The sequence below is a fragment of the Nelumbo nucifera genome, chromosome 7 (genome assembly GCF_055504915.1).
Source record: "Nelumbo nucifera cultivar China Antique chromosome 7, China Antique-T2T, whole genome shotgun sequence".
NCBI lineage: Eukaryota > Viridiplantae > Streptophyta > Magnoliopsida > Proteales > Nelumbonaceae > Nelumbo > Nelumbo nucifera.
In genome coordinates this window covers 24486704-24513376 of record NC_142655.1, presented here as the reverse complement: position 1 = coordinate 24513376, position 26673 = coordinate 24486704, and the positions used below count along the sequence as shown (strand labels likewise).

At 38.8% G+C, this 26673-nt stretch overlaps 1 protein-coding gene across 2 annotated transcripts; it reads right to left on the bottom strand.

Annotated features, from left to right (window-relative positions):
* Positions 1-1176: 1176 nt before the first annotated feature.
* LOC104593489 (transmembrane protein, putative (DUF2358)) lies at positions 1177-26673 on the bottom strand. Of its 2 annotated transcripts, XM_010253362.3 has the most exons (5): positions 26424-26671; positions 23938-24164; positions 22304-22384; positions 10629-10979; positions 1177-1495 (listed from the first exon to the last, which is right to left on the bottom strand). In XM_010253362.3, exons 1-5 carry the CDS (start codon positions 26557-26559, stop codon positions 1394-1396), a joined length of 897 nt encoding a protein of 298 aa, XP_010251664.1. In that variant the 5' UTR covers positions 26560-26671; the 3' UTR covers positions 1177-1393. The 2 variants fall into 2 exon arrangements, with proteins under 2 accessions (XP_010251664.1, XP_010251665.1); XM_010253363.3 differs by lacking the exon at positions 22304-22384 and having other exon boundaries at positions 26424-26673.

The window sequence follows — 26673 nt, the reverse complement described above, 5'->3', positions numbered from 1 at the left end:
AGAGAATGACCCCATACTAAGGGGCAACATCTTTGTGATTAACAATCTATTCTAACCTACTTTATTTGAAAATCACTATTAACTTATGTTGTTTTTAATATGATTTAAGAGATTAAATGAGGTCTTATTTGTAAACAGTAACCCACTTTAATTGGTATTTACTATTTATTTGATAAATTTATTTTTAAAAGCTAAATTAGGTTATGATTCCAAAAAAAGTTAAATCCAGTTTGTAATTAACAAACTATTTCATTTAAAAAAATGAAACTTACACCATTTGTATTAATTGTTTAGTAATTTTTTATGGATTTCATTTATTTTTATTTTTATCCATTTAATATTTTGAATATTTTTAAGTTACATTATTTGTTTAATTGTTACTTTTGAAATGGTTGTGTTTGAATAAATTTTGTTACTACCATAACATTTGAAGTTACCACTTTTTAGGGATTACGATGCTACTTGTGTGAATTTTAAAATAGCGAAGTTATCACTTTTTTGTGAGTGGATAGGCTTTTTTTAAGAGTGAGAGTTTAACCTCTTCTAAGATTTTATCTATTGAAATTTTACAATGCCACGTGTCTGAAGGGAAGGGGCTGTATTGGTCCCATTTTTGCATTTAATTTTTATTAATTAAGAACAAAACTAAAAAAGATTGCTTATTTATATTCCTTCTCCTATTATTATGAAACTTAGTCTTATAGAAAATATGTTGACAAAAAACAAAATAAGTAAATGATTAATTAAATAAAATAAACAGAAAAATAAAAAATAAATTATATTTTAACTTCATAAAAAAGTAGACATATTAAGGAAAAATAAAATAAAATAACTACTTAATATTTTTTGAAATTCTCCTAAACAATAACAACAATCAAAGGAATGCCACTATATATCTAAAAAGCCATTTAGGAGTAATTGGGCAGAAGTTGAATACAAAGAGAACATAGCAGTACAAGTTTCAATTGGAGGAAATTTTTTTAAGGATTTTGTTTCACAGTCCTTTGTTGTAAGTGAAATTTACAACAGCTCCTATTAGTAATTTTCCCAAAAATATATCACCATTGTCTAGGTGAGGTCCTAGTCATCTAGGCAACAAGGTGCTCCTCTCCTGTACTGCTGAGACCACCCCCAGCATTTTGCTAGTTGACAACCATACTTCAATGAAAAAGAGGATAAAAGACAAGAACCATTTTCATATATGGTGGAAAAATAATTACCATTATTACATGTATAGTGTGAACTTAAAGTAGGGAAGACAATTAGTAATAACCACAGACATGAGATGGTACTTTGACTACAACAATAACACCATATTTATAGACAATATTATACACAACATAACTATTATTACAATTACAAGAAGGGGCATGGGTAGGACAGGTTTGAAGTTTCATAAGGTTGTCCTCAAAAACTGTACAACAAAATAGAGGACTGCCAGGAAAAGTGCAATCTGATACACATCCCGTTGGAAGCCATCATCCCTTTGAAAGAACTGGAATCAAAGCAGACAAGATAACAAGTCAATTGCAGGTTTGGAGGCAAGTTATAATCTACAATAGGTATGATATAAGTGCATGGCATGTTCATACTCGTCAATTTTCATCTCAACTTTAATAAGAATGCTTGTATATGGAGGCACAGAGTTCTTAGATGATAGTCATCTAATTCTATAATATTCATCTATGCAGCTGTTTTTATGAATATTATAGTCCTTTGTTTTGTCCTCTAACTTTTTTAATTGACAACTAGCTTTTAGATACTTGTTTCAATAATATTAAATAAGCAAAGAAACATTAATTTGGTCATCTGCTTTCTTAATGAAGTATATGATAACAACAGATGTAAAAACACGTACAACTTTAACTAAGGTGTTGTAAATTTATGATGCCACCTTCAATTTTTCATCTTACTCTTGTCTATCATGTACAATATCTATTCTTGAGTTCAATTTCTCAAATAACAAGTCACATCAAAGGAACCTCCTCTGCACTGAACACAACATTTCTGTCATACCTTCTACATGAAATTGATCTTTTTTTCATCCCACAGCAACAAGTTTTATTATCATTTTTTTTCAATTAATGACTACAGTTGCTTATCCCTCTCGTGGACATCATTTTCTTGTTTGTCATTGGCTGGAAGTCTATATCAGCATATGCGCAATGACAAGAACTATTCAAGAAATACACGCACAGTATATATATATGTCAAGAACTTATTCAAGAACTAAGCACAAAGACTAGTTACAATGGGTTCATCTCTGAAACTTTTTTTACCCCTATTGAAAAATAGTTTTCTGATTTAATTTCTAATACAAGTATTGCAGGTTGATTACACAGCCTCCCTCTGTTGTTCTCTGTAGAAAATCTAAGTTCTAATTCTTCCTCCCTCCAGAGTCCATGGAGACAATCCATTTCTTTGAAAATACTAGGGTTAGGCATGTTTGTTTAAAAAAATTAAAAAATTATGAGTCGATTAGTGATTTAGAATGAATCTCAACATTTCATCATATTCACCTACCTAACTGCATTTCCAATTTATGACATAGTGAGTGATCAAACCCTAGGATGCAATTACGGTACTTCAAGAACTGTCAAAGCTTTAAATATTTTGAATGTCAAAGTAACCACCTGCAAAAATACTAACTTAAGCAACCTGGAAGTTCTCTAGTAACTGAAAAACAGCCTTAGGGTCGCTTCTCATTGACTAATATAGAAGTTGCTTTAAATTTAAAGACCATGCCCTTTATAAATATATCAACACTGAGATATGAGACAAGTATTACAAAGTCATATCTAAATATCCACTTGAGTCAATGTGGAGACTTGAACAACCATAAAATACACGTACATACAAACATATTTGCACATGCACACACTATTCTCTGGACTTAGAAAGAATTTCTTATAAGAGTCATTGATAAACATCTTAGGAACCACCAAAACTTACTCACTGTAACATTAACCATCTTAAAAAACCCAAAGCCCCCATGTTTCTGCACAGAATTAATTCTATTAAGTCTTAAAATGCATTCCAAATCCCAATGCTAAAAGAAAAAGAACACCGATAAACATGAAATTCATTCCACATTTCCTCTCTAAGCATCACATCATCTTATAAAGCTACATAGCAAATGCAGATCTAAGCAACCGACCTATCATTAAGGAAATGATTCAGACCACCATCATGGGATGAATGCCAAACTTTCTTTCTCATCAAAACAGCTGATTCAGTGTCACTAATGCCAAGTTCGTTTGCTTTTAGAACATATAAGCTATTTCATATTTTAGAAATCTAAAGGCCCAATAAGCATTAAATTACCTATAGGTTGAAAGTCATCTTCTCATGGATCCCAAGGTTAGCAAATGTTTTTTCTGTTTCTTTAGCAAAAGGGCAGCTCTAAAAATGCCTTGCATAATGGTACAGGTTTACCTGACTTATGATTTTTGTAGTGGCATTACGATTTTTCCTTTCACTTTTATTTCTCCTATTTAATAAGGTTGTCTTACAGGAGAGGCCACTGCTTGGTGTAACGATAAAATTTCAGGTTGACAAGCATGAGAACATGGTCTGAAAGTGGCCACTTTGTCCAAAAATGCCAAAGGTTAGGTCCATATCCAATCCACCCCTTCCCAAGACCCCAGATAGCAGGAACCAACATTAGGTAATGGCCTTTTCTTCTCTTTTAGTATTAATAGAAAAATACACCTCCCAATCACTACGTAGTTCTCCTGCATCCATTTCTCATATGTAGGGTCCGTCTCTACAGGTTTCACCTTACTGCCTATGAGATACCCTAGTTTACCTTTACTGCAAACATAAATCCTTATAGATCGTGCCCAAACTAGATAATCGGTTCCTTCCAGTTTAATTGTGGTCACTCCAGTCGAAAGGGAATCTACCGGACTAACCCTGGAAATTGGCATCTGTTTCATTTCACTTCCAAATTGCTCCATGGATCAAACAAAAAAAAAAACGAACTAGTTTTTCAGTCTTTGTATACCTAATTGAGGTCAGTACAGTACTTGGGGACTTGAAAACTAGGGTTTCACTACACCTGGCTGTCAGGAAGGAAGAGAAAAGAGGTAGCCGCTCCTACCAGAGCTTCCCAATCTCCTTCAAATCTCAACCACACATTTTTAGGGATCAAAATACACCTCCCAAGCCTTGAGTGCCACACCCAATCCTTCTCCTTGACCTGTAACTAGAAAACTCTCTAGTCGGCTAGGGTTTTGGGCAGAAAAATTACAGCTTCACTTCTTGGCAAATTTCGGCCAGATTCTAACTCTTCAAACCCCCTACCAACTAGGCAAATGCTACTCTGATTTATCAGGAACTTATCTCTCCATATACTCTTCTAATCGAAAGGTGTATGGGAAAAAAGAAAAACGAAAAGAGGAAAACCTGCTTTGATACCAAGATGCAAATCTGACCTTCAAATCTGATATAAAGAACTTGATTAAAACAGAAAAGAATGAGAGAAAAGAGGAATACAGCAGAACAGAAGAAGAAGAAGAAGAATAGAGTTCAATGATCTCCTCTCTCCCTTCACTAATCTTTTATTAATCTTCATTAACTAGGCTAATTACAAGTCTGCCCTTAAGTGGACGGCCAGCTAAGCAAGAACTTAAAAGAACTTATAAAAGAACAAAAGAAGAGTTCAATGATCTCCTCTCTCCCTTCACTAATCTTTTATTAATCTTCATTAACTAGGCTAATTACAAGTCTGCCCTTATATGGGCGGCCAGCTAAGCAAGAACTTAAAAGAACTTATAAAAGAGATTAACAGGCCCATAAAGAAAGGCCCGTTAACATACAAAACTGTTTGTTCAGTAGCTACAACAGTTCAAACCAGAAGAAGAAAAAGAAGACAGTCGAACTTGATAGACTAAACCCTACCATTCGACCATAATGTGGATTAGGGGTTTAATTAAGTAGAAAGACTATACTACCCCCACTTAAGTATGGGATAGGAAGTCTTATTAGAACTACCACATAAGCACATAACTTAAAGTGGCGGGAAAAGACTAATCTACCCCTCATTCGGCTAACTCTAACACTCCCCCTCAAGCTGGAGAATATATGTCATATAATCCCAGCTTGTTACATATATAGTTCACTCTCCCTGAGTTTAAACCTTTTGTAAACAAATCTGTCCATTGGTCACCTGAGCCCACATGTTCTGTGCTTATCTCCATAGTAAGGACTTTCTCCCTCACAATGTGGCAATCAATCTCTATGTGCTTTGTTCTCTCATGAAAAACAGGATTAGATGAGATGTGAATTACAGATTGATTATCACAGTACAATCTCATAGGTCAGTCCATTGTGAATCCAATTTCTTGTAGGAGGTTTCTCAACCATACTAATTCACATGTAGTGTGTGCCATGGCTCTGTATTCGGCTTCAGCACTACTTGCCACAACAATCTGCTTCTTACTCTTCCATGTCACTTGATTGCCTCCAAGGAATGTGCAATAACCTATAGTAGATCTTCTATCTGACACTAAGCCTGCCCAATCTACATCTGTATACCCAATTACCTCAAATCCTCCTCCTGGTTTGTACAATAACCCACGGCCCAGAGTTCCCTTCAAGTACCTTACAATTCTAAGAACTACATCCCAGTGAGGTATCCGAGGGTTCTACATAAATTGGCTCACCACACTGACTGCAAAGGAGATGTCTGATCTTGTGATAGTCGTATAGTTCAGCTTCCCCACTAACCGTCTATATCTTCCAGGATCATCAAATATTTCCCCTATATCACTGCCTCTTAGCATTTGGTTCCATGGGAGTTTTAGCGGTTTTGCACCTAATAGTCCTATTTCATCCAGCAGATCAAGAACATATTTTCTTTGGCACAGGTTTACACCTTGTTTTGATCTGGTAACTTCTATACCCAAGAAATACTTCAACTTCCCAAGGTCTTTTGTTTGAAAATGGTTTTGCAAAAAGACCTTTAGTTTTTCAATCCTCAATTTGTCACTACCAATTATGACAATATCATCCACATAGACCACTAATAAAATCTTTCTGACTTTTGAATCATAGTTGAACACTGAGTGGTCAACCTAACATTGTTTCATTCCAAAGTTCTTCACCACTTCACTAAACTTCCCAAACCAAGCACGAGATGATTGTTTCAACCCATAAATTGCCTTTTTCAGTCTGCACACCTTACCATCCTCCCCCTTAGCAACAAACCCCGGTGGTTGCTCCATATATACCTCTTCCATAAGGTCACCATGAAGGAAGGCATTTTTAATGTAAAGTTGAAACAAGGGCCAATCATACATAACTGCCAGGGAAATTAAGACATGGACGGAGCCAATCTTAGCCATGGGAGAGAAGGTCTCCTTATAGTCCACCCCATACAACTATGAATAAACTTTAGCAACAAATTTGGCCTTCAAATGCTCCACACTACCATCTGGCAAATATTTAATAGTATGCACCCATTTACAACCCATAGCATGCTTATCGGGAAGAAGAGTAGTGAGTTCCCACGTTTGAGTATGCTGAAGGGCAAAGAGTTCCTCTTCCCTTGCTTGATGCCACCCAGGTGAGGTAAGTGCCTCTTGGACATTCTTAGGTATAGAAATAGATGACAACAGTGAAATAAACTGGTGATGTGAAGCGGAAAGGCGAGATACTGAAACAAAATTGGAAATGGGATGGAGGGTACAACTACGTTTACCTTTCCGTAAAGCAATGGGAAGATCAAGTCTTGAAGGTTCTAGGACAAGAGCAACAATAGGATCCGTAGACAAGGTAGAAGTTGGAGGAGGAGCCTGTGTCTGTTGATGAGTATACACATGCCAGATTGGTGGTCGTTCAGTAGGAATCTGCATTGGAGGAGGTGAAGGGACAACCCCAACTGGAACATCCGGAATGGGATCACGGACTGGAAGAGGAAGAGGAAGCAAAGGTCGAGATACTGATACTTCAGATCCCGAGAAGAAGGGGACGGACTCAAAAAAGGTGACATCAGGACAGACATAGAACTTCTAAGTAATGGGGTTGTAACACTTATACCTTTTCTGGGTCCGAGAGTAGCCAAGAAAGACACACTTAATAGAGCGTGCATCCAGCTTGTCTATCCCAGGACTTAGATTGTGAACAAAGCACACAAAGACCCGGGGTGTTAATTGAAAGGGAGACAAGGTGGGGAACAAAATAGAAAAGGGAGACCGACCATGAAAGATGGAGGAGGGCGTCCAATTAATAAGGAAACAAGCAGTAAGCAAAGCATCACTCCAAAATCGTTTAAGAACATTCATATGATGAAGAATAGACCAAGTCGTTTCAAGGAGATGACGGTTCTTTCGTTCAGCCACCCCATTTTGTTTAGGAGTGGATGCACATGAAGTTTGATGAATGATGCCATGTTGTTCTAAATACTATTGAAAGGAAGTAAGAAAGTATTCACGGCTGTTATCTGAACGAAGAACTTTGATTGGAACACCAAATAGTGTACATATTTCAGCATGGGATTTTTGAAAAATGGAAAATAATTCACTCTTTTCTTTCATTAAATAAATCCATGTCATCCTTGAACAATCATCAATGAAAGTGACAAAAATACTTGTAACCATTATAAGACTCTATTTTAATTGGACCCCAAACATCTGAATGAACTAAAACAAAAGGACTCAACATACAACTATCAACTCTAGGACTGAAGGGAACCCGATGGTGTTTCCCATACTGACATGACTCACACTGTAAAGACGACAAATGACTCAAAGACAAAACCAGTATCTTGAGTGCCTTAAGAGATGGATGTCTCAGCCGACAATGCCATTGTAGAGAAGTGAGTGAAGTCTGAAGTGCAACTGACGATCCACCACCGTCAAGGTAATACAATCCATCAGCTTCATGCCCCCCACCAATCTTCTTCTCCGTCTTGAGATCCTAAAAAGCACAAAAGGAAGGGGAAAATGTAATAAAGCAATTAAGGGTCTTAGTTAATTTACTAACTGACATAAGATTGAATGGAAATTTAGGTACATATAGAACAGATGATAAAGAAAGGGAAGTCGTGTCAACATTACCAACACCATAGATGGGAGAAGAGGAACCATTGGCAAGGGAAACAGTTTGACATGTCGAAGTTTCAGAGAGGGAAGAGAACACACCTGGAGTCCCGGTCATGTGATCAGAGGCTCCAGAGTCAATAATCCAAGGAGAGGGTTTGGATGCCAGACAAGCAATACCTAAGTGAGCAAGGGTGGCAGTAGTATGTTGTGAAGTAGCCTAAAGGAACCTCTCACACTCATCGCGCGGTACACTCATCATCTCCTTCCCAACAACAGATGTAGATGTGGAAGATGTGAGATTTGGTTGTTGTTTATCACTAACATTAACCCCACCAGCAACTGCATGATTTGCCCATGTAGAAGGTGGGCCATGGAGATCATAACAAAAATTCACTAAATGTCCTTCCCTACCACAGTGGGTACACTTCCTAGTAGAGGTACCTTTTCCTTTACCACGGCCTCCCCTTGAGTCTCGACCACCACCACAGCCAAATAGTGGAACCACCACGACCTCCTCGTGATCCATGTCCTCCCCCTCTATTACCACGTCCACCTCCTCTGGCTGCCACAAATCTTGATCTGTCAGATGGTGTAGTATGTAGAACCCAAGGAGATCCTGCAGAGCCTTGCAAATATTTCCTCAAGGGTAGGTAGAGTAGAGCTTCCCAAAATTTGGGCTCTAACTGGTTCGTACTCCAATTTCAGCCCCACTAAGAACCTAGTGACATCCAGTTGCTCCCTTTGTTGTTGCCGAACCTTAACATCCGGAGTTGGGGGATGATAGATATTTAGTTCATTTCTAATGTTTTTTATACTGGCATAGTACTCTTCTAGGGTTTTACTCCCTTGTTGCAGATCAAAATACTCCTGATAGAGTTGATATACCCTCGTAGTGTTATCATGCCCAGAATAAAGCTTCTTGGCATGTTCCCATATGTCCTTAACTGTATCTAAGAACATAAAGTTGGCACTTATTTTAGGTTCCATACTATTCCATAACCATGTCATGATTTGGGCATCTTCTTGTTCCCAGTCATCAAACCCTGAAGAGTCAGCTGATGGTTTATCTTCCTTCACATGCTTCACTTTCCGCTTTGCCTTGAGAAAAACTTCCACTGACTTGGTTTCTGACCATTAAGTACATAGTTCTCACCATTAAGTTTAATTGAAGTCATCTGCACACCTAGATAGTCAGAGGGAATAACCACACTAGGTTTCTGATCACTACAACCATCTCCAATTGCTGCCATGATGTCCTCCCAATGCTACTTCTAATTTTAATACCCAGTCGCCAACTATACTGCTGTTAGGAGTTTGATGTTCTAGACACTACAACAGTCACCAAACACAGATGATAGGCTCACAACCAGTCACAATCAATCACCACTATTCACAACCAGTCACAATTAATCAGTCCCCAAACACACAGATGTTCCAGACACTACAGCAGTCCCCAAACACAGTTGAGAGGTACACAACAAACTTTTGTTTTTGTTCGCACCACTACTGATTTCACAAAACCATAAATCACACTAACATTAATTCAGCAACTCACTAAACACATACAAGCCCTCTTGAAGCTGCTCAATAGAGGTTGAGCATCACAAGCGCCACCACACAACCATAGCTGTCACACATGGTACAAATCTGTCTGACCTTTTCAGAGGACACTACAAGTCCAAAGAAAACATCAACTACTACCACTGCAGTAAATTGTCATTCAATTCAGGTCACTTGTGACCAACAAAGGCTTCAAAACAACCTACAGACCCACACAAAAGGGTCAAACATACCCTTACACCATTCGGCCACTGTAAACACAGCCTGTTCTTGGACTTTTTTTCCAAGAACCAAGGCTACAAACAACCTAGTTCTCTAGGTTCTGATCAGTCCGAGCAGATTTTGAAGGCTTTCAACCCAGAAATACCAACAACACAAAAAAAAGGTAACCAACCTCTGATGGAGAGCTTCAGTCGACCATCCACTTACTTCTGGAGTTGTTTTTCTTGAAAAACAGTCAAGTTCTGAGCAGAGGAAGGACTGAAGTGTTCTCAGACCTAGGTCAAATCTGTGTTCTCCATTTTCAGCCCAAAAAGAAGAGAAAAAATGAGGTTACGACCAGAGAGGGGCAAGGGAGGAGATTTAGAGAGCAACGTCTTGCTCTGATACCATGTTTGTTCAATAGCTACAGCAGTTCGAAGAAGGAGAAGAAGAAGAAGAAGAAGAAGAAGAAGAAGAAGAAGAAGAAGAAGACAGTCGAACTTGGTAGACTAAACCCTACCATTCGACCATAATGGGGTTAATTAAGTACAAAGACTAAACTGCCCCCACTTAAGTATGGGACAGAAAGTCTTATTAGAACTGCCACATAAGCACATAACTTAAAGTGGCTGGAAAAGACTAATCTACCCCTCATTCGGCTAACTCTAACAAAAACAAATAGTAACTAGGCATAAACATAAAACAGGTACTAGGGCCCATTTGGCCCAGTCTCTCTACATGAAAAAAATGAAATATTCATTTTTAATGAAGTAACAAAATTCCATGTATAACATATAAAGTTAGAATTATGTTAGAATTTACCTTAGTTGGATCACCAGAAGGATCTGGATATATCTCCAAATTTTCTTTTTCCATTGGAAAACGGCTGGTCATGTTCTTAACAGTATCAGCTGCATCCTTTCCAGCCTCAATTGTAGCAAAAATTCGGCGAGATATCCAGAAAAATGCCTGAGCAATGGCTGATGATGCAGACAAATCCCAGAACTCTTCATGTTCAATTACTTGGCCACTTATCTGGTTTAGAGTGAACCGAGAATTCACTCTCACTATAATGTCTCCTCCTATACTAGCAAGTAATGATTTTGGCCTCCCTTTGATTGTCCATTTGATGCTTAGGACACTGGTTGACATCATTACCATTTCTTGTATTGTCTGTAAAGAAAGCCTTATATTAGAAATTTAAAAATTGGCTTATGTCAAGTAGAAAGAAATAACATCCAAGTTAAAATGGAAAAATTTTATCAAAATCAACTAAACCAAGGACTCTCTTCTAAAACAAGCCTGAGGTATTAGAAAGCTGTATTCTATAAGTGAAAATTTCCAAGTTTAACCAATTAAGTGATTGTGCTTGTCCCACCACCAGCCACCAGGTGTAAAGTCTAGGGTTAAAGAAAGAAACTTATTGTGCTTATACTGATCCTAAAGTAAAAGAAAATTGTAGAAAAATAGCCAGAGTAATTAAAGCATGTAATTCAAGCATATCAGACAGAAAAGAGCAAATCTTGAAACTTGAGAATTTAACCAAATGAAAGAGATCTTAATTTAATCTGATCTCATTAAGGTTCTATTAAAATGAAAATTTGTCAGTATAGTTTGTAGAATATGTTCATATGTATTTATTTGTACTCATATAGTAGCTGATATCAAGACATTCCCTTCACTTTCTTTTAGAATACACACATATAGTTTTCCAATTGTGTTTATAAAATATATGTAGTAGTCATATCTAAAGATACGAGCTAAGGACCCTAAATGAAGGAGTCAATCCATCTTTTTGTATGGTAGAGAAAATACAGGTCAAGGAAAAAAATCTCAAATGAAGATGTTGATCCGAAGAGTGTTGTAGTGGAGAAAATTAATTCAAGATGATGGAGAAATATCAGGAAAATGGAGAGCAAAGATGATACAAGGGAACTAAAGGAAGAATACAAACTTTAAGAGTCATAGGGGTAAGGGAAAAAGTGGAATTTCCCAAAAAGGACAGAATGAATGGGGAAGATAAAGGGGCAAAGAACTTAAAAGACAAACAGGTGGTTGTTTATGTGGAAGGGAGGGAGGGGACGAGTGGGGCTAAGGGTCAGAAAGAGGGACTTTTTCAAGGAGAAATTTGAAAAGAGGGGGATTTTTCTAAGGAATAATAGAAGAGACTTTAAGAGAGGTGGAGTTGGCTTTAACAGGGGGGGGAGAGGGAGTAGGCCGAGTAACTCAAAGGCCCAGTCATGGAACTGGAAAAGTTTAGAAAGGAGGCTAATGCTCAGTTTATGGGCTGAGTAAAGTGGTGGTCCAATCGAGGAATCGGCTGGGGTCCGATCTCAAAGAAGTTGTCTAGCAAAGAGAGGGCCCAACCACAGAACTAGGAGGACTTTGGGACAATCAAGGAGACTTGATTTGAGACCCAATCAATGGATTGAAGGAAGAAAGAAAGATTAATGTCTCCAAGAAGTAAAGCAATGTTTTTCCCAAGAGGGCTTCATCTGTTGTGTTACAAGGTATGTATACATTAGTTGATTTGTGGATGATAAAGCTAAGAGTTTCGTAGCAACAAGAGAAGATTAAGTTCATAAAGGAGGAGCGGAGGAGAAAATGAAGAAAACTCACCCTATTCAAGTTGTGGTGGGAGAACAGGAAAAAAGACAAGTAAAGCCTGTTGAAGTTCAGCCTACCCTAGAAGTCTGTTTGTCTGTTAGCAATCAAGTAAAGCAAGCAAGCAAGAAGGAAGAAAGAGGAAGAAAGAGAGAAAAGGTCTGGTTCGAAATTAGGAAAAATTCAAACCCCTACATTCGGCCAGACCTGTTATTATATTATTAATGTGATAGGAAAAGACATAAGTGCCCTTATTTAAGTAAGAGGCACTCGAACTAACATAATAAAACAACTCAGCAATCTCAACAGGTACAAAAACCAAAATACCCCTTCACTAACACTCACCCTCAAGCTGGTGAGTATATATCATATAATCCCAGCTTGTTACATATGTAGTCCACTCTCCCCCGACTCAAACCTTTTGTAAACAGGTCTGCTCACTGGTTTCCCGTATTAACATATGCAGTCTCTATTACTCCATTCAGCACCTTCTCTCTCACAAAATGACAGTCAACCTCAATGTGCTTGGTTCTTTCATGAAACACCGGATTAGAAGAGAGATGAACTGCAGCCTGATTGTCACAATAGAGCTTCATTGGAGTACTAATGTCATACCCTATCTCCTGTAGAAGGCTCCTTAGCCACACTAATTCACAAGCAGTATGTGCCATAGCCCTATATTCTGCTTCTGCACTGCTTCTTGCCACAACTATTTGCTTCTTACGTTTCCACATCACCAGGTTACCCCCTAGAAAGTGCAATAGCCTGTGGTAGACTGCCTATCAGACATAGAACCGGCCCAGTCAGCATCGGTGTATCCTTCTATTTCCAGTTTTCCGCCACTTTTGTATAGAAAACCACGGCCAGGAGCTCCTTTCAAATACCTCACAATCCTTAGCACTGCATTCCAATGAGGAACCAAAGGTTTCTGCATGAACTGACTCACCACACTAACCGCAAAAGAAATATCTGGCCGAGTAATGGTTAGATAGTTTAGTTTGCCTACAAGTCGTCGGTATCTGCCAAGGTCTTCAAATACTTCACCCATATCACTGCTCAGCCTCGTATTTGTTTCCATAGGTGTCTCAGTTGGTTTCGTACCTAACAAACCTGTTTCTTCCAGCAAATCAAGCATATATTTCCTCTTACACAGATTAATACCGTGCTTAGATCTTGCCACCTCTATGCCCAAGAAGATATCATCTACATACACCACCAGTAGTATTTTTTCTGCCAGAGAGTCATGACTGAAGACAGAATGATCAACTTGACACTATTTCATACCAAACTTCTTGACCACCTCACTGAACCTACCAAACCATGCTCGAGGGGACTGTTTAAGTCCATATATAGCCTTCTTAAGTTTGCATACCTTACCATCCTCCCCCTGAGCAACAAACCCTGGTGGTTCCTGGTAGTTGCTCCATGTAGACCTCCTCGAGCAAATCACCATGCAAAAATGCATTTTTGATATCCAACTGATATAGGGGCCAATCATACATAGCTGCAAGAGAGATGATAACACGAACTGACCCTATCTTAGCAACCGGGGAGAAAGTATCTGTGTAGTCAATACCATAGGTTTGGGAGTACCCTTTTGCTACCAATCGCACCTTCAAGTGCTCAACACGACCATCAGGCAAGTACTTAACGGTATAAACCCACTTACAACCGACAACCTGTTTCCTAGGAGGAAGAGCGGTGAGGTCCCAAGTGTGATTATGATGGAGAGCAGAGAGCTCGTCTTCCATAGCACGACACCACTCTGGAGAAGTAAGGGCTTCCTGGACATTCTTAGGGACAACCACCGAGGATAACAAAGAGATGAACTGGCGATAGGAGGCGGAAAGGTGAGTAAGGGAAACATGATTGGAAATAGGATAAAGGGTACAAGTGCGTTTACCTTTCCGTTAGGCAATAGGAAGATCAAAGTCGGAGGCTGGTAGCAATAGTGGCGGGTCTGGAGCTGGATCTGTCGATGGTGATGAAGCCGAAGGAGTCACAGCCGATACACATGGGCGATGTGTATACACGTGACAGATAGGTGGACGATCAACGGACGGTGGCACCGGAGGCAGGGACGTAGGCACAACTAGAACAAGAGGAAGAGGATCAGCCACAGGAAGGGGAAGAGGAGGAGGTGATGTGGAGGAAAAAGCATCACCGGACCCCACGAAGAACGGAGTAGACTCAAAGAAGGTAACATCAGCACATACCAAGGAATGGCGAGAACTAGGATGGTAACACTTGTACCCTTTCTAAGTCCGGGAATAGCCAAGGAATATGCACTTAAGAGATCGTGCATCTAACTTGTCATTCCTAGGACCCAGATTATGGATGAAGCAGACATACCCAAATACCCGAGGAGAAAGCGGAAACGGAGACATGGTGGGAAACAAGACATTAAATGGAGAACGACCATCAAGGATAGACATGGGCATCCGATTAATTAAGAAACAAGAGGTGAGCATTGCATCACTCCAAAAGGGTTTGGGAACATTCATGTGGTGCATGAGGGAGCGTGTCGTTTCTAAAAGATGCCGGTTCTTTCTCTCAACCACCCCATTTTGTTGTGGGTTGTAAGTACATGAAGTTTGGTGTATAATGCCATGTTGGTCCAAGTATTCTTGAAAGGATGAAGACAAATATTCACGACCATTATCAGAACAGAAAATTTTAATGTGAACGCCAAACTGATTGCAAATCTCAACATAAAATTTCTAGAAGATGATAAATAATTCACTTCTTTTCTTCATTAAATAGAGCCACGTCATCCTTGAAAAATCATCAACAAAAATAACAAAATATTTGTACCCATTATATGATATCACTTTATAAGGACCCCAAACATCTGAGTGAATTAAAGAAAAATGACTCCAATGCACGATTATCAACCCCAGAGCTAAAGGGAACACGATGGTGTTTCCCAAATTGACACGACTCACAATCTAGAACAGAAAGTTGACTCAACGAAGGGACCAAAAGACTTTAACACTTCCAGCGAAGGATGACCAAATCTACAATGCCACTGGAGAGGAGAGATAGATGACTGAAGGGTTGTTGACATTTTTCCACCACCATCAAGATAATACAGTCCACCGACTTCATGCCCTCCACCAATCTTCATCCTCGTCTTGAGATCCTGAAAAACACACATAGAGGGGTAAAATGTAATGGAGCAATTAAGTAACTTAGTTAGCTTATTAACAGACATAAGATTAAATGGAAGCTTAGGTACATACAAAACTGAGGATAGGGATAAAGGGTCCAGGTCAACATTACCAACACCACAAATAGATGATGTGGAGCCATTAGCAAATGTAACAGATTGTGATGTTGAGCAATGAGTGAGAGAAGAAAACACACCTAGAGTTCCGATCACGTGATCGGAGGCTCCAGAGTCAATAATCCAGGGGTTGGGTGTGGATGCCAAACAAGCCATACCTGAGTGTGCAAAAGTAGTTGTGTTCTGCTGCGACATGGATTGAACAAACCTTTCATACTCATCACGAGGAACACTCACCATCTCCTTGCCTGGACCATCTGAAGAGGTAGAAGGCATCTAATCAGCTAAACGGTTCTCCTGTCTAAAACTGGAACCGGTGTCACTAGTCATGGCATGATTGGCCCAAGTCGAGGGTGGACCATGCAAGTCGTAGCAGTAATTAATAGTATGTTCATCCAATCCACAATGAGTACACCTCCGTGGACCCGAGCTACGTCCTCTACCACGAGCTCCCCCTGAATCTCTGCCTCCAGTACGACCACCACCACGGGTATGTGTAGATCCACCACTACCACTCCGGCCATATACTGAGCCACTACTGCCACAACGGCCAGACTGGGCTCCTCGAGCCCCACTTCTAACACCTCGACCTCTCGACACTGCAAATGCTGATCTATCTGAGACATTAGGGTTTTCCATAGATCGAATGGAAGTCCTCCAAAGTCGAGCAAACACCTCCTCTAAGGATGAAAGGGCTGATCCTCCTAGTATCTGGGCTCGTACTAGTTCATACTCAGATTTCAGCCCCACCAAAAACCGAGTCACATCAAGTTGCTCCCTCTGTTGTTGTTGAATCTTGACATCAGGAGTGAGAGGGTGATAGACATTCAACTCATTACGGATGTTTCTCATACTGGCATAGTACTCCTCAAGACTCTGATTGCCCTGTTGCAGAATGAAGTATTCCTGATACAGTTGATATACCCTGGTTGTATTGTCTTGACCAGAATACAATTTCTTAGCATGATCCCACACCTCTTTGGCCGTGTCAAGAAACATGAAGTTCACACTAATTCTGTGTTCCATAACCACGTGATGATCTGTGCATCTTCTTGTTCCCAGTCTTCGTATTCATGAGAAGCAGTGGAGGGTTTCTCCTCTCTTATGTGCTTCACCTTCTTCTTTGCCTTCAGAAAAACCTCTACAGACTTAGCCCAAGGGACATAATTCTCCCCATTCAGTTTAATGGAGGTCATTTGGACATTCAGGTAGTCCGTAGATATCATCACATTAGGTTTACTATCACTGTTATCTCCCATTGCTGAATTCTTTTATCACCGAATTCTGCACACTACACACTGCACACTGCACACGGACACTTCACCAAATTCTGCACACTGATTTCAGCAATAATAAGTGCTGAAAGTTGCACTTGCAACACCACAGATCCTACTCTACAACTACCTGAAGTTTCACCACTATGTGAACACCACTGCCCTTCGAATCACACACAAACCAGCATAAACCCTAGCACACTACAACCTGAAACCCCTCCGTACGATCTGTACCATACCTCTTATGTGCTTCAAAACAGAAATTATACATAAAAGACACTCCTTACCTCATCGCCTGAAGGACAACCACACGAAGAAAGAAAACACCCACTGCACCACACGTACCAGCCCTACATTAATTAGGGGAGGGCTGAGAAAACACAGCAACCAACCACACATGACACAACCAGAGGCATAGACACCTCCAAGGGAAGAGGGCGATCACTCCTTTTCAGCCCTTTTTCCAATCTCCAATCGACGGCTGAGAAATCAAAGAAAACCCTAGGTCGAATGCGCAGAAGACAGAATTCTAGGCAAGTCCGATTTGTTTAATTTGACTCTGATACCATGTTGAAGTTCGGCCTGCCCTAGAAGTCTGTTTGTCTGTTAGCAGTCAAGTAAAGCAAGCAAGCAAGAAGAAGGAAGAAAGAGAGAAAAGGTCTGGTTCAAAATTAGGAAAAAATCAAACCCCTACATTTGGCCAGACCTGTTATTATATTATTAATGTGATAGGAAAAGACATCAGTGCCCTTATTTAAGTAAGAGGCACTCGAACTAACATAATAAAACAACTCAGCAATCTCAACAGGCACAAAGACCGAAATACCCCTTCACTAACATATACATTAGTTGATTTGTGGATGATAAAGCTAAGAGTTTCGTAGCAACAAGAGAAGCTTAAGTTCATAAAGGAGGAGCGGAGGAGAAAATTAAGAAAACTCACCCTATTCAAGTTGTGGTGGGAGAACAGGAAAAAAGACAAGGGAGGTCGCTATAGATGGTGGAATCAATATGACTCGAGACGTGTGTGAGTTCTGAAGGTGATCCAACAGAAATAAATGCTGGTGGTTGATAAAGAGGTGACATGTGCAAGTTCTAGAGAACCTTCTGAGGAGGTAGATGGGCTAATCAATAACCTGTTGATAGAGTCTGGGAATGAGGACACAAGGAAAGGGGAAACAAGAGTTCTGGAAGGAAGAAATGAGGATGGTGATTGGAGTGTAATCAAGGGAAAAAACACCTTCAGTGGTGCATGAAAATAGAGAGAATGATCCAGTGCCTGAAGTTGACAAAATAAAGGAAATAGAAGAGTATGGGAACAGTATACCAAAAGAAGGGTGTGGTGAGGGTGGTGAGAAGCAGGTGTTTGAAAGAAAGGGGGATGTGGCAGCAGTTTCATTAGATGTTTGTGAGAAAGGTGAGGAGAGAGGAGGAAGCGATAAGGAGGGGGAGAACGAATTGAATGAAACCCAGAAGAAGGAATTAGAAGGCAATGGCTGAACAAACTTAGGTTTGAGGGTATTTAATGATGATGAAGAGATGACAATTGATGAAACACATGTAATTGAAAAATCAATTGATTTAGAAAGGGTTGTAAACACAAAGGTGGAGGAAAGCAAAACTATGGGCTTTCATTTCATAGGAGGAAAGGAATTTGCCAGGAAAATCTTTAAATGATTGGAAGAAAAATATAGGATGCCCATGACTAAGAATGCTGCTGTTAACATTAAAAATAAAGAGGATAAGGATCAAGGTAACCTGGTTTAGTTGAAGTTGAAGGGATTGATGATAAAAGGGTTAAGAAGCAGGCTTCTTTCCAGATTTTTTCAGAAGAATGCAATATTAGAGTTAGAGAAAACCAATGCCAGATCCTCATCAAATAAACCCAAGTGGGCAGAGTAAATTAATCAACAAAAAATAACAAAAAGCTTCAGCCAAATAAGAGGTAGTACAAATCGGACTCTAAGCATCAGAATGAATAATAACAAAAGGAACAATGCTATTAATATTACTCAAAGGATATGTATTTCAACAATATTTTGCAAGTTTTCATACACTTCACATTGATATTATAAACGTTCAAACTCCAACAACTAAGCCACTAAGGAAACAGATTTGAATAAGAAAAAGAAATCTAAAGGAGTTAATAATTCACTTTGAGAGGGCTTCAAATTTGAACATAAATTTTGAGAAGAGTTGTGTTGTGGGAATAAATTTGAACAGAGAGGAGATGGAGTCTATAGCAGCCTCTTTAGAATGCACTTGGTCATAGTGGCCTTCATCCTTCCTAGGACTTCCCTTAGGTGCAAATCCAAAGGAAAGTAGGTTTTGGAACCCAGTGGTGAAAAAATTCAAAAAAAGATTGGTAGCTTGGAAGAGAAACTATATTACCTTGGGGGGTAGAGTTACTTTGATTAAGGCAACTCTAGCCAACTTGCCAATATACTTATTGTCAGTCTTTAGAATTCCTAAAAGGGATGCAAAGAAGTTGGAAAAACTGATGAGGGACTTCTTTGGGAACCTGGGGAAGAGAAAAAGACCACTTGATTAAGTGGGAGGTAGTGAGTAAGAAAAAAAGAAGGCGGCCTAAGATTAGGGAATGTAGTCAGTAAGAATGAAGATTTTTTAGGTAAGTGGCTTTGGAGGTGGCCCCTAGAGAGAGAGAGAGAGAGAGAGGTTGTGGCATGAAGTAGTAAAGAGTATCCATGGCTGTTTTGAATCAAGTTGGGGCACGGGGGTATCCCGAAGGGCCTTGCTCACAACACCCTGGAAGGCTATTTCCGGCATTCTCCCCAAATTCCTCAGGTTTGTAAGATATGATGTTTGTTTTGGAAACTCCGTTCTTTTTTGGGAAGATATTTGGGTGAGCACTCAACAAGACTGTTTCCCTTCTCTCTATTCCATCTCCCTCTTTAAAAAGAAATCTATTTCATGGTTCCTTCCCCCCCCCCCCCCGTTCTTCCTTTGGCTTTAAACTAGGATTTTGAGTCCGAAGAGGGTTAAGGGATGATGAATTTTCTTGTGTTTCAGAGCTCTTATTGCTTCTAGACTCTATGTGTTTGGACCCCCTAGCTCGAATAAAAGGGTTTGGTCTCTAGCCCCGGTTGGCTCCTTCACTTGTGCATCTTTCTTTAACTCTCTTTGTTCCAACCCCTCCTCTCAGGTCTTCCCTATTAAAGAGGTCTGGTCAAGGCCAATACCTCCTAAAATAGCTGTGTTCTGCTGGGAAGCCTATTATGGTAAGACCAATACCGTGGAAAACTTGCAAAAGAAGAAACCTTAAATGTGTTTGTCCCCAAATTGGTGCTTTATGTGCAAAGTGAAGGGTGAGGACTGTAACCATTTGCCGATATCATGCTCTTTTGCTGCCAATATTTGGACTAGGTTGTATCATTATTTGGGTGCAGGTGGAACTTGCCCTCCGAAGTAAAGTTGCTATTCTCTCCATCTGCCTTTGAAAGAATGACAAAAAGAGGGAAGCTAATGTGGAAATATATCAGAGCCGCTACCTTGTGGACCTTGTGGGAGGAGAGATGCTAGAATATTTCAAGAAAATGAAAGAAGCATTGCTGAAGTCAAGAAGTGCATAATGATAAGGACAGCCACAGCCTCGTGGTCATGGTTGAAATCTTCACTTGTTGGCAGATAACTCCTTTGATGACTTAAGGAGAAACTGGGCAGCAGTGGCTTCCACAGTCTCCACAAAGAACAAACCACAAGCCGAATGGAAACCCACACCAGATGGAATGGTAAAATTGAATTTTGATGGTAGCTAACAAGGTAACCCAGGGCCATCCGGAATAGGAGGGATTCTGAGAGTCAAAGACAGCAACATGTTATCTTTATTTTTAGGACCAGCGGATGTTGGTGATTCTGTAAGGGCCGAGATACCAGCAGCAGTACAAGGTATACATCTGGCCAATCAACTTGGAGTGAACAATTTGATAGTAGAAGGGGATTCCAAGATAGTAGTGGGCTGGATGACAAGTCCAAAAACAGCTTGTTGGGGCTACAGGGATCTGTTAAAGAAAGTTCAATGGCTGACAAGAAATATGACAGTCAGGGTTCAGTGGGTTAGCAGATCAGCAAAAGTAATGGTTGATTCTCTAGCCAAGCAAGGGGTATCAAGGGGAGATCTGTTTTGGGCTACCTTGTAATTGTGTATCAGGCTTGTGTATGTTTAGTGCTTATGGTTCAGTCCTTGGGGGAGGTAACACCAAGTGCCTCCTCCTAGGCTGACTGTACTTGCTTTATTTGAATTAATAAAATTGCTCACTTATCAAAAAAGAAAAAGACATGTGACCCAAACACCAATGTCAACAAACAAGTTTATTTCTACTAGCAGTACTACTAAATCTGTTGGATTGGTGGAATGATGAAGATGTCCAAGTAGAAACAAGAAGAGAACAAGTCACCTCCATCCCCAAAAAATAGCATAGCTCTCCCAAATCTTTAATCTCAAATTCTGAACTCAAAAACTTCTTGAGTTTAGCAATCTCACTATTGCCATTCCCTATAACAATAATGTCATCAAAATATACTCTAAGGATAGTGTATGGTCTAATTGAGAGTTTGAGACTGCAGGAATCCAAGCTGGAACTATACTCAAAGAAATCGATGAGTTGAAACTGAAACCTCTATCCATTATGATATAATCATCTTTTTGAAAATGGAACATTGTCTTTCTTTATTCCTGTTGAGAAATTGGTTTAGATTCTTTTATTGCTGCTACATTTTTCAATAGTTGTATTTTATTCTTTAAATAGGCGGCTAGTATTTTGGTCATTGCACCTATTTTTAACATAAATGCAAGAGTGGGATGGCACCATAACTTTTTGTTCCCTTCAGTTTTCTGCAACCTGCTTCTCTTCTCTCCTTGTTCATCTTTTCTCTTCCATTCTTATTTCAATCTCAATTACTCTTTTATTATTTTCTGGCTTTCTACAAGCAAGTATTTCTTTTTCTTCTTTTTCTTTTTTTTTCATTTCTGATTATAAGAAGCAGTTTGATACCCTTAAGTACTCATGACAAATGTACGCAGTCTAGTTTTATTGCTTAATCAATGAGCTCACTAGCTCAAGTTTCTGACCAGATAGTGTGCCTAGGTTTCACACCATTGTAATTGAAATTTTATTCTATAAGTCTTCAAACCATGGACAAGTAAGTCAATAAAGAACAGGCTCATTAAGAAAATAGGGATGAATAAGTATCTTCTACAATCAATGCAGCATTTGAAGCTACACCCTCAACAAATGAGGAAGATAATGAAAATAAAAAAAAATAATATTCAAGTTCATGTGAAATAAATAAGAAATTAGGCCTTGAAGTCTCACCACCAAGGGTTTATCTAGTACATCATTTACCCATAATGTTCTCTTGTATTTGTTCCGACCAGTAAAACTTCTAACTGGATCCTACAGTTGAAATACCAAGCACATTATGGTCAACCATCCATGTAAAGCAACAACTGAGAAAATATTTGTCCAAATTAAGTATCAAGCAAAAGTAACAACCACCCTGGAGATCCATTTCTCAAGTCCAAAAAATTAGGTCCTTCATTGTGTATGTCATGCCTATCAAAAAACTCAGCTCAATTATTTGTGTATAATATCCTAGATAAAGCATATGAGACAAAATCCTATCTAAAATAATTGCTTCTTTAGATGGTAACAAGTAGAAACAAAAAAAAAAAAGCTGGGAATAATCCCAATGTGTAAATCTTAAATACAACTTCTGAAATAGGAAATGAAAGCAGCGTGGAAAAGATTCAAAAATGAAAAGCAGTATAGTGGTATAGTTGCAAGATAATAAAATTTCAGGAGTAAATATAGTGGCATTGTTGGAATAAAGAGGCACCCAACTAGGGGCAGTATTGTAGTTATGTACTCTTCATATAAATGCCAACGTTTTAGGCATGAGGACCAAAAGTGATTCTCACCCTTATTCTTCAAACTTCATCTTCTCCTTTCTTCTTCTTTTCATCTTTTTTCTTTCACAAAACCAGATTAAACACTAGATTTCTGCTCAACTACTTGAGTAATTAAATGGCAAAAACTTCATAAAACTTAAAAAGTACTAGCAGTTTTTTTTTTTTTTTGATAAGCAACAGTTAAAATCATCAATGGATCCAGAAAATATCTTTGTTCTCCAATAGTTGACAGCACGGTAAACAAACAAAGCAGTATGCAAACTACTCCTGCCTTCTCTCAACATAAAGATCCGAATCTCCAACCAGTCCCAGAGTAATGATCTTATGGCCTACCATATAGGCAACAAAATAATTCTCAACTTCTCACTTGAAGCAGAAAAAGTGACAATAAGAATTTTCCAGAAAGTTGCAGAATTCTGAGATGAGAATCCCAAAAAAATGATAAGAATCAAACAAACCTGTTCAGACCCAATGACCCTAATACTTGTTTAAGAAAAAAACATTTGACTCATCTAGTTATCCTTCTGTTTGTTTCTTGTTCTTTTCTTGTGTTCTTAACCATAGTAAAATTTTGACACTCATATTAAATCCAAGCATTTCTTAATATGTTACCTTCTAGCATTGCTTACCACTTCATTCCTTCCCCATCTCTAATGATCAATCTCCATTGTATCCAACTAACCCCCAAACCAGATCTGTTCTCAATGGTAAATCTTAGGCTATACATTATCTAGTAGTTGTCTTGCATCAGATATATGGATTGCATGTATCAAGTAACAACATTTCAGTAAGATCCTCTCTTTGCAAAAAGTCCTCAACTGCCATTGCAAGAGCAAATCAGATGTACTTAAAAAAAAAACACTGTTTAAAGGAGACTTTGTCCTATCAAAGCAGTTTATTATATTGCCACTCACCAAGAAGAATTTAGTGGAGAATCTTTCCATTTAAAAGGAAAAGAAACAAATTGAAAGCTCTTGAGTTGTTTCCAGTTCTAAAGTGTCTGTGAAGAAGTAGAAACAACAAATTCCCAAAAAATACCTTATATTTGACAGAAACAGCAAAAGTTCCTAAAGCACGATTGCCATCTCGTAGCTCCAGGATATCACGTGCTAGTTGCCTTGCTGTAGATTCCACAGAGGGACTACTGATGCATTCAAAGTCATTACAAAGCTCACCAAAATCCATTCCATCAACAAGCTTGTCAGCCTCAGCCTTCTCAATGGTAGGATCAGTTGACACATCAGTCCTAGTAGCGTCATTAGAAACTGCAAACCATATTGAGCAATTTAGTCAAATACATGATTCAGCTATTTGTAAATAATGCAACTTGGAAAATATAGTTTTTCTTCACCTATCAAAAAAAATATAAGTTTTCTTTAATCATTATTACAAATGCAAAACATAGAATTAAATGCCCCCTTTATTATCACTTCATTTCTTTACCTTTTTCTTTGGTACTAGATGAAAAAGAAAACAAGATACACAAACCAAGGGGTAGTCCTCCCTCTTGTGCCCTCAAAAACAATTTCCAATAGTCTAGGAGTAAAAATAAATGTCATATAATGGAGTACCACCCAACTTGACCTGGAGAGGCTATGAGGTGAGAAGCCATTTTGGCCTCTCTACAATCATAGGATGTTGCAACAGAATTAAGCTTATATTCCCTAATATCCAGAGTAAACAACCATATTGTTCATGTGTTTCTCTAACATGAAAATAAGAGGCAAAATATTCAAATTCCTTAGAAGGCTATGTATGTCTATCTTGGAGCATCTGGCAAGCAGGATGTTATGGTCCAAGTCTGTGGGTATCTATAATTATCTCAGATGCCCTGTTGCAACCTAAGTGACCAAATTGTGGAGCCTGGGCAGGAGTTGGAGTGGGAGCAGAAACATAGAAGCATCGAATTTAAAAAACTTCAAAGATTGGGGCATCTATAGAGCATCCATGCATACTTAATATAAGTATACTTAATGAATAGCAAGTGTTTAGCTTAGTCCTTAAGAATTGATACTTTATTTTTTCATTACTATGTATTGATTATTTTATATTACAAATATATCATAAAGAATGATCTCTCTCTCTCTATGTAATATTTTATATTACAAATATTACTATGTATTGATTAGTGAATGGAGTGGGAATACATGCATACATTTGAGAGAGAGAGAGAGAATAAAAGCCTAACATAGACATAACTTAGCAAACAGAGAGAGGATGACAGGTTGTACATAGGCTGACCTTTTCATGCAAGAGTGGTTGTGTCCTTTTTCTTCACAAAATAACAGTACCAAACCATTATTTATCTCCTCAATTAATATTACTCATGAACCACAACTCAATTCTTGAAATGCAGTTCAAATGCAATTCCACCATTGGATTGTGCGAACTACAAACCCTATGTATCAATGGTTGTGGTCACCAAGGTTGTGACTGTCAATATAAGCCTCCTAATCAAGTTTCCATTACTAATCGGAAATGTTAAATTCATCCAATAATTGTTCTGCAATAGAAGCCAAGACTCTTTTGTATGCATAAAATGACAATAACTACAGAAAGGGTTAAAATATGGGAAAAGGAATTATGAGGAGCAGGGAAAACCACTGACGCATGGCCTATTTTCGTAGTTATATCAAAAGTTCAAAACCATTACATCTAGCAGTAGTCCTTCCTCGATTTACACCAATAATAGTATCAAATTCAAAGGGCTTCTACCCAATGTTGGTGCCAGCTATCTAGGGTCTGCAGAGAGGCAGACTGGATATGGACCTAACATTTGGCATTTTTTCCACAAAGTGGCCACTCACAGACTCAAACCCTCGTTCTCACACTTTTCAGCCCAAGGTTTTACCATTAGACCAAGCAATGGCCCTAATTATAGTATGAAATTAAATTTAAGTCATACAGTAAGTTAATTACTTTCCATCCCCCAACTCTCCATCAAATGGTTCAAATCTAAAACATCCTGGACAATTGAAACTAGAAAGCATCAAATGGATTCAATCAAAGGTTCTTTAATGATTACTAAAAGGGACATCATGTTAAGTCTTCCCGACTTAGTAACCGAACTAAAACAAATCCACTACCTAATAACCCCTTCTTAGTAAAATCTCACGCTTGCCAACCCGAGATTTTACCATCTCACCAAGCAACGGCCTCTTCTTACTGATCAAATTACACGAAATAACTCCAATGATTTAATTACTTCTTATGCTCATTAGTCTCCCTCATTAAGTGACTCAAATCTAAAACATCCTGATAAATTCAAACAAGAAAGCATCAATTGGATGATAACAAAGGTTCTTTATGACTACTAAAGGGGATAACATGCTCAAACTTCTACTATAAGAAAAAAGTGGATGTGAAATCCCAGATTGATTCCCTTCCTAATTGTAGGTGAAACTCCATAACATCTTTAACTATCAAATTCTCTGTTCTCCTGGTAAATAAGCATGACAAGAAAAAGAATACAACTTCATGGAGACAGAAAGAACAGAACGAGATTAAAAGAAGGTAGAGCTTACCTCGTAAGGAGAAGGGGGGGTGGTGGTGGTGGAGAAGGGAAGAAGTGGCAGGGAGAGAAGAAGGATTGAGGGGTCTGCCGAAGAACCGGGTCCGGCAGCAAGCAGAAGACGTGGAACAACAAGTGAGAGCACTCATTTGGGTCGTTTCTTCTTCTTTTTCTCTTCATTCTTCTGTGAGATAAAGTCATGGCCTCTCTTTCAAATTGTCGCTCCGCGGGGGCCAGTGACAGTTTTTTGTGGTGGTGGGCAA